General features: G+C 39.6%; 1 protein-coding gene across 2 annotated transcripts in view; it reads right to left on the bottom strand.

Annotated features, from left to right (window-relative positions):
- Nucleotides 1–5,009: 5,009 nt before the first annotated feature.
- TTYH3 (tweety family member 3) overlaps nucleotides 5,010–15,641 on the bottom strand; it is a 92,244-nt gene continuing 81,612 nt past the window's right edge. For both annotated transcript variants that reach the window (XM_075179538.1, XM_075179539.1), the window contains exon 14: nucleotides 5,010–10,531. In XM_075179538.1, coding sequence (XP_075035639.1) covers nucleotides 10,466–10,531 — 66 coding nt within the window. In that variant the 3' untranslated portion in view covers nucleotides 5,010–10,465. The remainder of the gene's footprint in view (nucleotides 10,532–15,641) is intronic.

Below are 15,641 nucleotides of genomic sequence, written 5' to 3'. Positions count from 1 at the left end.
GAAGGGTAAAGTTATAAAATCAGAAATGTAAATATTGTCCGATGTGAGACTTGCCTGTAAGAACTATTCCTCAAAGTGTAATAAAAAAAACAAATAGTCTCTGTTCAGGGAATATTGACATATAAATATTGTCTTGTTATATATACATAGGTAGCGTCACTGTGACAGAAAGTAACACAGAATGTGTGGAAACCTTTTTCCTCTGTTAATAAAGGAAAAATAAACAGATACTTTTTAGCACATTCTGCAAAATGAAACATAACTTGGGCAGCACGGTGGCTCAGTGGTTAGGAGGTTTGCCACAGAGCGCTGGGGTCATGAGTTCAATTCCCAACCATGGCCTTATCTGTGTGGAGTTTGCATGTTCTCCCCGTGTTTACGTGAGTTTCCTCCAGATGCTCCGGTTTCCCCCCACACTCCAAAAACATACTGGAAGGTTAATTGGCTGCTATCAAAATTGACGTGTGTGTATGTGTGAATTTAGATTGTAAGCTCCAATGGCGCAGGGACTGATGTGAATGAGTTCTCTGTACAGCGCTGCAGAATCAGTGGCGCTATATAAAAAAATGGTGATGATGATAACTGAACTTAAAGTATAATTCCATTAACTTTCCTACTCTTGAATGGGAACTCTCACAAGTTTGGGCCTCTCTACCTTCTTTGTAATGTATCCTTATTTTCTAGTTCAATATAATATACAATAAAAAATAAACTAACATTTAATTTTAGATAATTATAGACATTTACATTGTAAATTAATTGTTCTTAGGCATTAACTACAACCAAAAATTGGAAAGGGGTATTTTAGTGCAGACCCATTCAAATTTCTCTTGGGACCTTTTTAATGCACCAGTGATTAAGCCCAAAGCAGAACGACTATTTTATTGCCCTGTAGTGCCAAACAGACATTCCCCCTCATCTGACCATTTTCTATCTGGTTAGTAGTGACTCTAAGCTCTGAGGGATGAGAAAATGCCTGACTGCTCGTGGAGATTCATTACAATTATTTATATAACAATTTTCCTAAAATGTGCACAATGTTCCTGGTTGATCATGAACAGGATAAAATAATCTTCTGCCCCAGTTACTGAGAATATTGTAAAGCTTGATCTGCCAAAGGGCATTATGCATTTCTGTTTATATACTGCCATCTGGTGGAAACTTAAATGAACACCATGAACTCGTCAGGATATTTGTTCTGCAAATGAAGCTGGCTATAAATGCTGGATGCCGAATGAGCAGATCTATGAAGCTGAATTGTACCGCTTGCCCATACAGTTCCAGTAATGAGGAATCAGCGCCTGCCCACTGTAAGGGGACCAAAAAAGGGCAGATCCAGTTGCTTGATGCTCAGACCATGTGACCAGATCTTATGGGGCTCAGTATAGGAGGCCAGGGGGTGGCGACACACTGACCGATTTGTTGTTCCTCTGATCCAGATCAGCTCTTAATCCCTGTTGCAGTTCTTCTCAAGCTAATTTGGTCATGGATCTAGGAGTGCTAACGCCCGATTCATCAAAATCAGTCTGCGCGTGCCCAGAAGCAAACCATACGTTAGTGAACGCAGACCTGTCCGCTCGGACGTCATACACAAAGGACGCTTACTACAGCCTATGAATTCTGGGAGGGAATGGGGCGAAAAAGGGGCTGTTGGTCGTACTTAATTTACAATAGGGGCGTGGCCAAACTCGAGCTCACATCAGTTTTCCTGCGTATCTCCAACTTATGACACCTACCGTCTGGCCAGGCGGAACGAGGAGCGGGATAGCGTAACCAAACACAGTAACCTTACAGGATCGTTCACGTAGTTACAACTCAATAATATATGGACACATACGAAGATTGATAGGAGGTGTATGTATTGCAGGGTAGTTGCAAATAAACGCAATGATGACAAAATCGACTATGAGCAGCACTATCTAGCTCCAGACCAAGGGCCTGAGTCATTAAGGAGGGTAAAGCATAAAAAAGGAGTAACATTTCCACCTGGGCAAAACCATGTTGCATTGGAGGGGGAGGTAAATTTAAAAAGTGGGGACAGATTTATAGTTGGGGTAGGACATGTCCTAGATCAACTTTAAATTTCAGTGTAATAATAAAAGCTATCAAGTATTTGTGTGCTAGATGAAAAAACAGCCAGTATTTAACTTATGTGCAAAATATTAAACTAATTTGCACCCCTTGCATTGTAGCATGGTTTGTCCCAGAGAACATTTACTCCTTTTTTGCCTTAATGACTCAGGCCCCAAGACTGTAGTTTCATTAATTAACATTGCGGCTATATTAAATCAATAAAATTAATTAGCGGACATCTATTCACAGTACATGTCATTTCCATATGTAAAGGCAATCCCCATTTAACAGGATAAACAGTGAATGTAGATGTGTTGTACTTCATTTTTTTTATGTACGGTAAGTGCAAATTTTGCTTTCATTAATTATTCTTTTGTTATAATTAGTATCAATATAGTAGCTGCAATATTCTATTTGTACACAACATAATACTGTATTAAATGTGTTCTTATTACGTTATTAGTCTGTTTAGAAATCAGGTAAAGCCAATTCTACGTGGACCACTAGCGCATTATCCTACGCTTCCGTCAGGCGCACACCTGTCCACCTCTTAATAACTCCATACTAGAGCGACTGCTCTGCGGGGAAGTACACCGGTAATGCTGGAATGGGTATTGTCAGCAGGAAAATGCTTGAGTGATCAACCTAAATTTACAGAATTCACCGAGAATCTGCAGGCTGCACGTGCCGTGTGTGTTTTACCAAGTAAAACAAACATAACATAATTCAAAATGCATCAATAGAGCAGAAGACAGTTTATTGGCATGTAATGTTTGTGTGCACTAACATTGCTCAGAGATTGTAATCTGCTGTTCAGTGATCACCCAGCGCCCTCTGCAGGTTCGAGAAAAAAAAAAACTACAATAATCAATCACTAAAAATAGAATTAGTGCTGTGCAGACAGAACGTTAAACACGTACAAGTAGAAAAGAAAACATTATTTGTTTCTATAATAAACCACTATAAAGAAAGTTAAATGCACTGGAATTGGATCATAAATCATCATTATAAATGCAGCTGGCTGATTACTTATTCTTTAAAACAGGTTTCCCCAAAAAAATAATTGTGTGCCAAATGACTATTTCCCTTCTGATTAAAGTGCTTGTTCAGCTCAGAAATTTGGGTTGGTCTCCCGGACTTCCAGGAGAGATGGCATTTCTCCCGCATCCTGCAAATCCCTTGCTAAAATGATGCGATTCACCGAGTATCGCGTCACATTGCTGCAAAGCATATTTAGTGGCACTACATTGTAATGATGCATAGGCCCCTAAAGGTTCTATTTGCTACAAGTGTGAGCCCTCCTGCTAGATCATTGCTAGATGGATCTTATTGGCAGTCACCAGATGTCTATACCGCAATCATCGAATATTATCGAGAAAACCTCCGATTCTACACAACCACGTGCTGCAACTCTGCCAGTTTGATCATCTCGTTTGACTATTAACGAAACTACAGATTGGAGCATTTATGCTATTAAATGTTTCAGGAGCACTTCAAGTCAACAGCACATTCTGCATTTATCCAGACACTTGGTTTGGATTAACAGCATTTGAATGGTGAGATCGTTGTTTCCTAAACCACAGCCGGTAATCGTGGTCAGCAACTTAACTATTTCTCAGACCATCTATGTCTGTTCTAAGTCCCGGGAAACAGCTCATTCATTTCTCAAGAGCCACTTTGTATAAATTGAATATTATATAGAGACTTCACAGTGGTTTTAAACCTTCGTATGTATGTATGTATATGTATGTATATGTATATGTATGTATATGTATGTATGTGTCTGCTGCAAGTGAAATCAGTAGTAAAGGCTGAGATGGAGCAGTATGGTTCACTGCTCAGTTGAGAACCTCTCTCGCATTGTCTGGTGCCTGCCAAATACGAACCATGCTTGGTCTTGGCTAATCAACTGAGGAAGGATAAGGTTGACAAAAAAAAATTATATTCAAGTTCAGAAGGGCAATTGGCAGTAATTATCACGTTTTGTTGGGTCTTTACCAGGTTTGGGTATCGCAATCATCAATTATTTATATAGCGCCACTCATTCTGCAGCGCGTACAACTCAAATCAGTCCCTGCCCCAATGGGTCTTAGTCTAAATTCCCTAACACACATACACACACACACACACACAGACATACACACAGAGAGAGACTAGGGTCAATTCAGATAGCAGCCAATAAACCTACCAGTGTTTTTGGAGTGTGGGAGGAAACCGGAGCACCCGGAGGAAACCCACGCAAACACGGGGAGAATATACAAACTCCACACAGATAAGGCCATGGTCGGGAATCGAACTCATGACTGAGATCAGCGCTGTGAGGCAGAAGTGCTAACCACTAGGCCACTGTGCTGCCCTTTGCCTGAATGTTTAGCTTTATTGTTGTTCCATAGTCTGTATCACATCTCCCGAGCTGGGGACTTTGGTTAAACATATTGTTTATTATAAGTAGGAACATTCACAAACTTGTCGCAAGCCCAGATTTCCTGGTGTTCCCTTAAATCCTTTCGGAAAAGAAAAATGACTGCTCTAAGCATATTATCCTTACACAGGGGTGGAACAGTACATCGCTGGGCCCCATAGAAATATTTGGGTGGGGCCTTAGCGATGTCGTTCTTTGGGACCCAGCCAATGCCGCTCAGTCACCTCCATGCCCGTCGAGCCAAATCTCCCCCCCCCCTCCTAATGTTATGTCCCTGTCCTTACACATCTGGAACCTCTCCTGATATCTGGACCTCAGAAGCGGCAGAGCCTACATGCAGTGGGCGAAGGTTCGGGTGATTAGCAGAGGGTGTTGGACAGATCGAGGATGGAGTCTATGTTGTCCCAATTTTGCATGTAAACATTTTGTAAGCTATGGTATGTGTTACATGAGTGAGACTTTATAAACCATACAACAGTTTAGCTACGGCTTTATAAAAACATACAGAACACCATTTTTTTTTTGTTTCAAACTTTTTATTTTAAAACATTATATCAAGTGGAATGGTAACCACAGAAATTACATTTAGGATTCATTTTAAAGTTTTTTGTTTGCAAAATGAAGCACAGTAAAAATATCTATGAACCCGCCCCACTTGTCACAGAATGGGTTATATCGTAACAGAGGATACTAGCAAAATACAGATAGGAAAGAAATAGGTCCTTACTTCTGTTTAAATGTGCAAGAAAAAAAAAAAAAAAAAAAAAAAATATTGACTTAAGTGCAGGAAAAGATCAACAAAATTAGCAACTATGTTAAAAATATATATTTAGAATTGTATGCCACAGTAAGACAGATGCAGTACGTAGTTATACATTTGGCAGACCTTTTCCTTCTGAAGTAGATCTGTTAGCAGATTAAAAAAAAAAAAGACAAAACAAAAACAAATAAAAAAATCTAGCCAAAATAGGCTATTTTTTTTTTTTTAGAATAAATTCTTCCTTTTTTCAACTACATCTGCTGGCACGTCATGAATACTTTAACATGCAACAGAAAATATATTAACCACGCATGTACATAGCTTCCCCAGAAAGGAGATTTAAGTCCAGTACAACTTATTTGCAGTTCATGATCACCGGTCCATGTGCTTTGAGTTCTCATCACCTCTACCAGATAGAAAGGGGGCGGAATCATTCTGGGTTCTGCTAGTAGGAGTTACTCAATTGTCTCTGATTGGTGGGATTATGAGTCATCCAATCAGAATACTAGACAGTTTATATAAAGATGATATGGTGCTTTCCTCTATAAGGATTTTTTTTTCTTTTAATATAAAAATTAGATGTTTGAAAAGGATACGAATTGTTATTTTACATGCATTTAAAGCAACGTGTTTGTTAAAGGGAAACACTGTATAAAAATGATTTTCAATTTAATTTACATATAAATTAAAATAAAAACAGGCATACATCTGGCTACACACGTGGATTTGGATGGTCAGTTTGGTTATTATTGACCTAATTGGCCGACCACAGCACTGTGCGCGCCCCAACCTGACGGATGCAGGACAAAGCCATTCAGAAATTATCGGTGGTAAAAAGGTTGGCTTATTGACCTCCGACAGTTGGATCTGACCAGACAAGTGTATTGCACCATCTAGAGTAAGTCACAGAAACTATGTAAGAGTGGCTGTCCACCATCTGCGGATTGGTTTGATTTTTCATTGACTTTGGATAGGACACAGATTTGCTGTGTAGATACAATTGTATCCAATGCACAGATCTGAGCTTATCTTTTGATCCAAGACCAACAAAAATAAAGAAATCTTCTTGCAACATTGAATCCTTTTTAAAATAGTGGAGTTTTCCCTTAATTTCCTTTGAAACCTATATTAAGGGCTGATATATTGTTTGATTGACTGAGTAAATGAAAACAAAAGAAAATATCAGCCAAAGACCCCAACATTTTAATGAACCATCTCATATTTGGGGGTGCTCCAGCAAGTACACATGCATGGAAAGAAAAAAACAAAAACAAAAAACAAGAGTCCTATTGCATAAGTAAATGGACATGCAGGAAACAACTTTTTACACAACCAAATCTTCAAAGGTGACCACATGTGAACAATTAGTGGCCTTAGAGTGGACATCCACAGTTAGAGGTAAAATGATGGGTCCATTTAGTATACATACACAATACATAGTGGTATGGTGCTCAACCAGATTTTCACATAACAAAAGTCTTCCCCCCCATCCCTAATTTTAACCTGGAAAATAGTGTGCAAAGGCTAGGAGCAAACAGACCACACTAGGGGCTAGATTTACTAAACTGCGGGTTTGAAAAAGTGGAGATGTTGCCTATGGCAACCAATCAGATTCTAGCTTTCATTTATTTAGTGCTTTCTACAAAATGACAGCTAGAATCTGAACGGATGCTATAGGCAACATCTCCACTTTTTCAAACCCAGTTTACTAAATATACCCCGTGATCTCTACGCTTGGCTCATGTGAAGGCTGAGCAGGAAATGGGTTGAAGAACATTCCTGGACAATAATGAGATTGTCTCTGATTATTATTGCGCAGTCATACAATGTAAGAATTCCTGTGTATAGCCAACTCCACTATAAAATCAGTCCGCAACTGCATAGCGAGCATCATGAAAAGATTACAAAGCACCAAAACATGGAGGACCCTGGGGTTTATACTATCTCATTCGTGGTAACTGGGGGTGGCATCTCACGAGAGACTAAAGACCTAAAGCTCAAATCAGCGCCTTAAAGCTCTTCCGCCAATAGATTAGGGGTTAGCAGAGGTCAGTGTCTATCATGGGATCAACCCACTGATTTAAGAGGTGACCGCATTTTTTTCCCCTAGTCTTGAAAATATTTGATCATTAACAAAAACAAAATAAGGGCTTTGTGAGGTTTTACTGCTCCACGCTTTTCAAATGTACTAAAATGGTAGGATTCATATAGAAAAAGGAAGTTAGCGGTTCTGAACTCTAGGAAATGATTAGTTTTTGAGATATTCTATAATTCTACCAATGACATCATTTAAAGCAGTGTTTAAATTTGGTTATGGTTAAATCGCATTTCACTATGGAATCCATAGCTTTCCAAAACTGTGTGTAATTATAATTTTTTTTAATTGGTCCGGTCATCTCTCTTCCCATTACTTAAGAATATTCGTTCTAGAGTTCATGTCAACTATAGAAAGATTTCATGCATGAAAATGGCTGGCACGGTAGGATAAGACTGTGTAGTTAGACTTAGCTTTTTTTTTTGTCTGCTTGGTTGAAGTTAGGCGATCGGGAGACATGCAAATTAAGGATCATTGATTCCTGCGAGTTATCACACAGCCAGTGTACATGGGCTTTCTACAGAATACACAACGGAACATGAAAGATCATGTTCTACTTACTCCATTCCATGCTCAGTCATCCATGGTTTTGTTAGAGACGCTAACCAAACCAGAATGAAGTAAGTGCGAAAGGAATGTGCCTGATCTAAATGGTAGAGCCAACACTAATTTTTTTAGAATCTAATTTATTTTACCAGAACCTATGAGAAAACACCATTTGAAAAGACTAGACTTAAGTCCAAGGTCCTTTGAAATGAAAGCAAGGTGAACCTATCAATATCACTCACAGGATACAAACACTACAGTAATATGCTCAAGACCATGGTCTTGAGTTGGTTTCCTCTTACAATTACAAGGCAGTCTTTTACACTGGACACAAAGCCCAACATGCTATTTACATTTCACATTTTCGAGATGTCTGTTCTAGAACAGCTTTTTTTCCATTCCCGCTGTTCTAAAATCATGAATATGAAATAAAAAATATTGAAGCCAAAATCAAGGTGCCAACAGCAGCGTTGTGCTTCCATAACGATGTCCCGTAGAATAAATGGTACTAGTCTGTAATGGCCTCGGTTGGATCATCATGGCTCAGTTTTATATCCTGTGGTCAGTAAGATTATGCAGTAAATCATGATTCCTCCAGATACACTTCTGCTATGGCATTTTATGTACTAATTTCAGCATTAAAACGGAGTCCTCAGCATTTTCTCCAAAACGGTACAAGTCCATGGTGAAACTGAAGCTCAATACATCGACGACGTATATATAACATGCCATAAATGGAGAGACGATAACCATATAAAAATCCCACTACGAATCCAAAAGTTTTCTGGGATCTGGCAGCCGGCAGAGCAACAGGTGAAGATCAAGCTCAATAGCTTTAGCACCAGTGATACGAGTTGGAATTCTCCAGTTATAGACGTGTTGATGTGTGGTTTCTGTCCTCTCCAGCTGTAACAATGAGTCCTTCTGGATGGTGTTCCGTGGCCATTATTACCACAAGATTACGGAAACAAATAAGTTATAGAATTGCATATAAAAATAGGAAAAGGTTCCCTACCAAAGACAGAAATAAATTCATGCTGGGAATAGTCAGGTAAAACAATAGCAAGCCTCAATTATGGTGTTAAAAAGGGTGACCAGACATCATCTCAGATGGTGCAGAGATCTTCTACATTACAGACCTTAGAGTTCTTAAAGTTTTATCAGTAAGACAGTACTCTTACTGTAAAAGCAAGGATGGACTTATTAAATGGAGAAAGAGTGGTATGATGTGGAAGGGTAATAAAAATGCCAGATTTTTCTCTATACAAAAAAATGCTTTAAAATAAGAATGTTAACCTAAACAACCCTATTATACAAAATATGGTTATATTCCTTAAGATACAGCAGAGTTAGGAATGCACATGCAATGAGTTGGTAACAGGAGGTAGTGTGATCAATATACAGTCTCCTAATTGAATCTACTGCCCTTATCTATTTAATCAAGTAAATCAGATGTTCATCAGTGCCAAATACAGTAACCACAAACCGTTAATAGACAAAAGAGAGTTACGAGTAAAATGCATGTGGGGAATATTATCACAATCTCTATCCCATAGGACAGTGGTTATCAATATAGAGATTTAGTAACATGGAAGCCAGAAAGGAGTAGAATATGTGCCATCTGCTGTAGTGGAAACATTTGGCAAGAATGACAAAGGCTTTGGATAACTAGAAGACTGATGAAGGGTCTAAAGTGGTCATTTTAATTGTCAAAAGAAGCAATTGTGAAAGAATACAATAAAATCCTTCAATCATCACTGGCAATGTGACAAGCTGTTCGAGGTAACTGGCATGAATACCTTTCAGGGAATCTTTATACCGCAAGTTGGCACACTTCTGGTCAAGTCGATCAACTGAAAGCATGGCAAGTAATTACACTACATAGCCTTTGACCTCAGGCCTTAAGCAAATGGGATTAAACACACTACTATAGCATTAAGAACGAAATGCTTCATACAATACGGAATGTCCACAGAAACGCTACTCACTGTTGACGAGGCTTCCTGACGAACAGCTTAATGCTTCCACCCACCATAGTTACATTTCAAATATATTAGTAGGACAAGTGGTTTTCAAGGGGTATAAATAATGCTAAAATCAAAATATTTGATTTATGATAGTGGACGAAATAACATTAAATTGTTAATAAATTGGCAAACATATTAAAATTGTATAGAAATGTTACATATTTCATTTAGAACAATTAAAATAATAACTTTAAAGATGGCTTGGGGAAAAAAAAAAAAAAAAAAAAAAACCGCTGATTTAAAATATAGAGCCGAGAAAAACACAAAATGAAAAAGAAAAATGATCAGGAGAAATTCCTGGGTGTAAAAGAAAATAAATGGATGCCTCATTGAGGTCAACAATTTGTTGAGAATCTGAAGACACGTCTGTTCCACTTTTCCAAGTATTGGTCTGTCTCCTTTGTCTTTCCATGTAGGGGAGGCAGGTTTGGGAGGCCAGGTGTACAGGTTGGAGTGTTTAGGGAACATTTACTGACTGCACACAGCAGGAGCTCAGTATTACAGAAGGCAGAGATCTGTCTGAATACTCTTGGAACAGGTACTTAGTGCACCGGCTCTGTTTCCGGGCGGCTAGTGGCCAGATATTTTGCTCTCATGCTGGAGGTGTACTAGGGAAAGACAAGCAAAAGAAAAAAAAAAGTTACTACCATCAATTTATTCCAAACTCCAAGCACAAAACTAAACAAACAAAAGACACATTGTTTTAATGACATCTGCCAACATGCTGAAACAAAAGCTGAAGGTAACCAATTATTAAATAAGAAAAATAATCTTTTTCAATAATAACAATAATTCTTGTTACAAATGGAACTGGTATGTGAACACAGCTGCAAACGTCCACATGTAGGATACCATATGGTTTCACTCAGGACACCAAAAATGAAGAAAAAAAAAAACTATTAAGAGCCATTACAGAGATGCCTTCCTAAGTTATTGGCAGTAAGGTGATCCGGTATCACTTGGGTGTGTTCCAGCTGCCCTGGTTATAATATTGGACGACCATGATCTGAATGCGATTAATAACTATGATGAAGGCACAGGCCAGAATTTTAATAAAGAGAATGTATAGGAAAACAGTTTGTAAGGCAGAACACATGTACAATTGGTTTAATTCCTCATGGAACTCTTGTAACCCAAATTCAACCTAAAGGCACATCTGGAAAGTGGTTTCTTTAAATAAGCAATGCATTACAAAGCCTTAGAATAGAGGACACATTTGTCTGCTTCCCCGGAATGGATGGATTTCCTACTGACATTTTGAACTAGGACATAGTTACTGGAAAGCAATGAAAAATGTGGGTGAACACACTGGTCATTTAAATATACAGATTACACAAACAATTCAATGCCACAAAATGATGTTGTTACCGCGCTCTAGGAAATCTGTGTGGGCTCATTAATATTACTATTTATAGTCCGTGAGTCAGCCTTCATGACTCACATAGTATTATTACATGGTAAGGTAATGATCACAACACCCCCTAGGAAGATTGAGGAGGATACTGTATAATCCTTAGCAATATACCAGAACATAAAGAGGTTTTGTATTTTGAATACTAGTAAATCCACTCCCTTCTGAATAATAGTACGTAGCTGAATTTTGCACAGTTTTGTCACCTACGTTTTGGACCTTCCCTATGACTGAGCAGTGCCAAACGGTGATCAGCAGACATTCCAGCTTTATGCAAGTCACATGACCGTGGTCGATATTATGGGAGGGGGATCCCAGGCCATTGGCTTCTCTGCCAGTGTGATTGGACCCAGCTTGTGAAGTCTTGTGCGGTTACTAATGTAGCAGGGGCACTCCATATTCGTTGTCTCCCTCGATGTAGTGGGAGCTAGCCCCTGACCATTAGGCTGGCAGTGGGTAATGTTTCTTTTTCTTTTATAACAATGCAAACAGTCATCATTAGGATGATGATGATGGCGTGTCTTTGCTACAATCACATCTGTACACTGGATTTTAGGCTGCACGTATGTTAATCAAACGCACAAGTGTCCAGATATATGTTGTGCCTACATCAGGAAGCATTAGTGTGTTCAACCCAAGTGTTCAAGAGGCTACAGAGAATAGAATGACAAATACAAGTGTTTGATGGCACACTTCTAGAGAAACAGAGGGAAGGTTAGCCCTACTTCGATGGACATTTAAAAACAGATCACGTCTTCTGTATTGTTGCTCAGAATTAAGCTTCTCAGTCTGCTACTGGGTGTTCCCACTAACCACCCTTTATTTAATGAGCTACTTTTCATGTTTTGTGCACTTTTCCCTGATTAAATCTGAACTTTTACTTCTTAACCTTAATTTGTCACAAAGCCAAAAAAAAAAAAAAAAAAATATTGGAAAGACAAATATTTTACACATTTTATCTATCCCTGGGCTCTCTGATTCTAGGCTTCTGAATCACTCTGACATCATTATTAAAAGACAATTGGAGCCATGGAAACAATGAGGGGGGAAATGACACAATATCACCGGAATGGTCATTGTTTTCTGCAGAAATGAAGGTCAATGTATTAACACCTGTGGAGGGGAAGGAAACAAGAGAACAGCACAAAGGGTTTAAAGCCCCAGAGTTATCACAATGATGTACACACAGCAGAGCACTGAGGGGCAGAGATGTGCAAACCGGGGCTGACCCACATGCATGTAGCGGGCAAGCACATTGTAGCACATGGTTCTTCCCTCTGCCAAGTTAAGGGTAGCAGCAGCCCATGCTCAATGGAGAGTGGCAGCCAGCAAGCAATCAGACACAGCACAAGCACAGATAGCATGAATCCAGTGGAAGGGTTCAAGCGAGGATGAAGCGGACATGTTCTGTGGAGGAGAGTGTGGTTCATGTGCGGGTGTCAGGGCAGCTGAAATGTGATCATGGAGAGATATCCTGCTGTGTAAACCGTATCGCAACTAAAGCCTCCCTGACTCACTTAATATATCTGATAATATAGACTTTAATTCACCGGAGTCATAGAACTCCGCAGTACAAGCTCATTAACATCCCCCAAAGACAGGACTACGTAAAGGGCACCCGTGGCCTAGACACCGTGGAGGACCACGGGTGCAAACAGATATCAGTAAAAATGCTCCTTATAAATCCACAATGTCTGGCGCTTGTTTCTAGTGAATTTATAGGCCGAGTTATCACACATATAGTTTCAGCTCACAAAACGGCCACCTCCACGTCGCAGAGATGACTGGTGACTGTATAGTGTTACTAATCCTTTGATGAAGAGTATCCATATTTCTTAAGTGCTTTTACTACGTGGGACTATTATCGAGAGAACGTGGACTATTGCTTAGAGAGACTGCTGGGAACTGTACGGATGTCACAGCAGCCTTGTAAACACTAAATATGTAGCTGAATTGTTAAACAACTCTACACCCATCAAAATCACTGTATGGAAATAAAATTCAGGATTTGACTCGAAATATTAGTCATATAACTTCTATATTCTGACATTTCTAATTACAGTATATCAAGGAGTCCTTTACCTGTGAATAAGTAGCCAACAAACAATAAGCCACTGTTACATTGAAACTCACCAGGAACCAAAACAACAAGCATATAAATTGCAAGCGTGTGCGCTGACATTTACCGATTTAGCGCTATCCCTTATAGGGAAACCAAACTGTAGAAACTTCTCACTTATAGCAGCATTAAGGCACAGAGACTATTTCCCAATATGGATTGAAGAGCCCTTGTTCTCACGTCACTGTAAACATAGGTGGAATCCATGATCCGCAACGGTGCTGGCCAGCGTTGTGCCTGATCATTCTAGTGACAATATCTGGGCTCTTGACATGAAGCTCACACAAATAGAACCACCCTCTATATCTGGAATGACAACTGTGCTCCTACACTTCTCTACTCCTTGCTCATTTGGAAATAATCTATGTGATAAATATATCACAGTATAATAATACACCCTGATAGTATGATACTGCTAAGTCAACTCATAATTACCAACTAATTCTGATTACTATTACTGCAGAACGTTTTGTTTTTCGCATTTAATACAATTATATTTTTGGAGGAGTTAGAAGCAGATTAGCTCAAGGGTCACAGTGACAAATCCTGTATTTTACAATGATACGGGTAAGTGCACCCAATTCCAACCTCTGTCTCAAGGAGATATCGCCACTTGCAACCGAAACTCTCTGCAAATACAAACTCAGATTTTGATAAAACAATGCAAAGGAAGATGCTCCATAGAGCCAAATCCTCTCTGCCAAACAGACTGTCCATATTGTATAAACATCCTGTTGTGTTACAGGACAAGCTATGAATGTAACTCCAGGGATTTCAAGCAAATAAAGAATATACTGGGCTCATAACAGAATGGCCAATCGCAAAACAAGGGACAAAGTCCAACAGATTCCAACATTAATTGTTTCACCCCAGTAACGGATGTGCTCATTACAGCTAAGCTGGTAGCCAGCAATCGCAGCACTGTGTACTCATTATGTGCAACAAGTTAGGGAACATGAAATAGAAAACAAAAAATATCCACATACACCAAAACAGAAAGTAAAGAGAAAGGCAAACTCTTATTGAAAATTGGATGTTAGAAGTTATCCATGCTCTCAAAATAGAGCATTAGACAGGTGTTGCGCTATATAACAGGGTGTCTGTCTGTAGCTGTTGGCAAAGCATAGATTTGTGCCATTCCAGGCCTTGGCGGGGGTGTATTAGGAGCTGGTGGAGAGATGTGTAGAATTTAGGCGCTGGCCAGGGAGAAGGAGAACAGTGCAGGAATGGAGGGCAGGGAGAGGGGTGAGTGAGGGGAAGAGGGGGGACCTTTGTTTTAGTACCTGTTCCAATTGCGAGCGCTGTTACCAGTACGTCCGTGCACTGTCCGAGGGCTTAAACTGCCAGCTCAAATGGCTGCTACTGTCCATGGCTGCCAAATACAACTGTGATGTTGCAGGAAAGAAAGAGAAAAAGAGAGTGGAGCCTCAACGTGCATGAAACATGATACAGTGCAGCCGACACAACATGGGGAACTGTACATCCATGTGTGTGCAAGAGGGAGGGCTCTATCACTCTACAGGAATAGCCCTGGATCAAGAAGGGAGCACACAGGGGAGAGGGAAGACTGGGAAAGAGATACCGACAAACACTTGAGCATGTGAGGAGTCTCTAGGTCATCATCATGTTGCAAAACAAAGGAAAGTTTGCAAAGTTCCGTCCTATAAATATCAACACCAACACTTACAATGTACAGGTGAAGCATATAGTCTCATGTTTAATATATACCCCCTTTCTAGAGTCATATTGACATATTATTAAGAGTGGCCTAAATCCATGCAGAATGTATTTATACCACCTCATTTTACAGTTCATGCAGGAGTAAGGTTAGTGAAGCTCTGGAAGACATCAGAAACTGCTCGGAACATCATGAAATGCGTCAGCACACAAGAGAACCTTGGGAGTGACAAGTCATGTGGTCAGGCAGACAGCGAGCATGGAGCCAAAGCAGATGCTCTGACTGTTCTCCTTTCATAGGCTTTAGCAAGTTCTGTGTTTACCTGCAGATCCAACTTTTACCCCAGGGACGAGGGCATTTAACCTGTAAATGTACTGAATGGGATCATAACCAAAGTGTAGCGGACGGCACCAGCTGTTTTTGTCTCAAATCCTGCTTTACCAGATATCAATGGATTGTGTTATAAAGAATCATTTAGGATATTGCACTTTGGATTCCCATAACTTACTT

Source organism: Mixophyes fleayi, chromosome 7 (genome assembly GCF_038048845.1).
Source record: "Mixophyes fleayi isolate aMixFle1 chromosome 7, aMixFle1.hap1, whole genome shotgun sequence".
Classification (NCBI taxonomy): domain Eukaryota; kingdom Metazoa; phylum Chordata; class Amphibia; order Anura; family Limnodynastidae; genus Mixophyes; species Mixophyes fleayi.
This window is presented reverse-complemented; position numbering and strand designations above follow the sequence as displayed.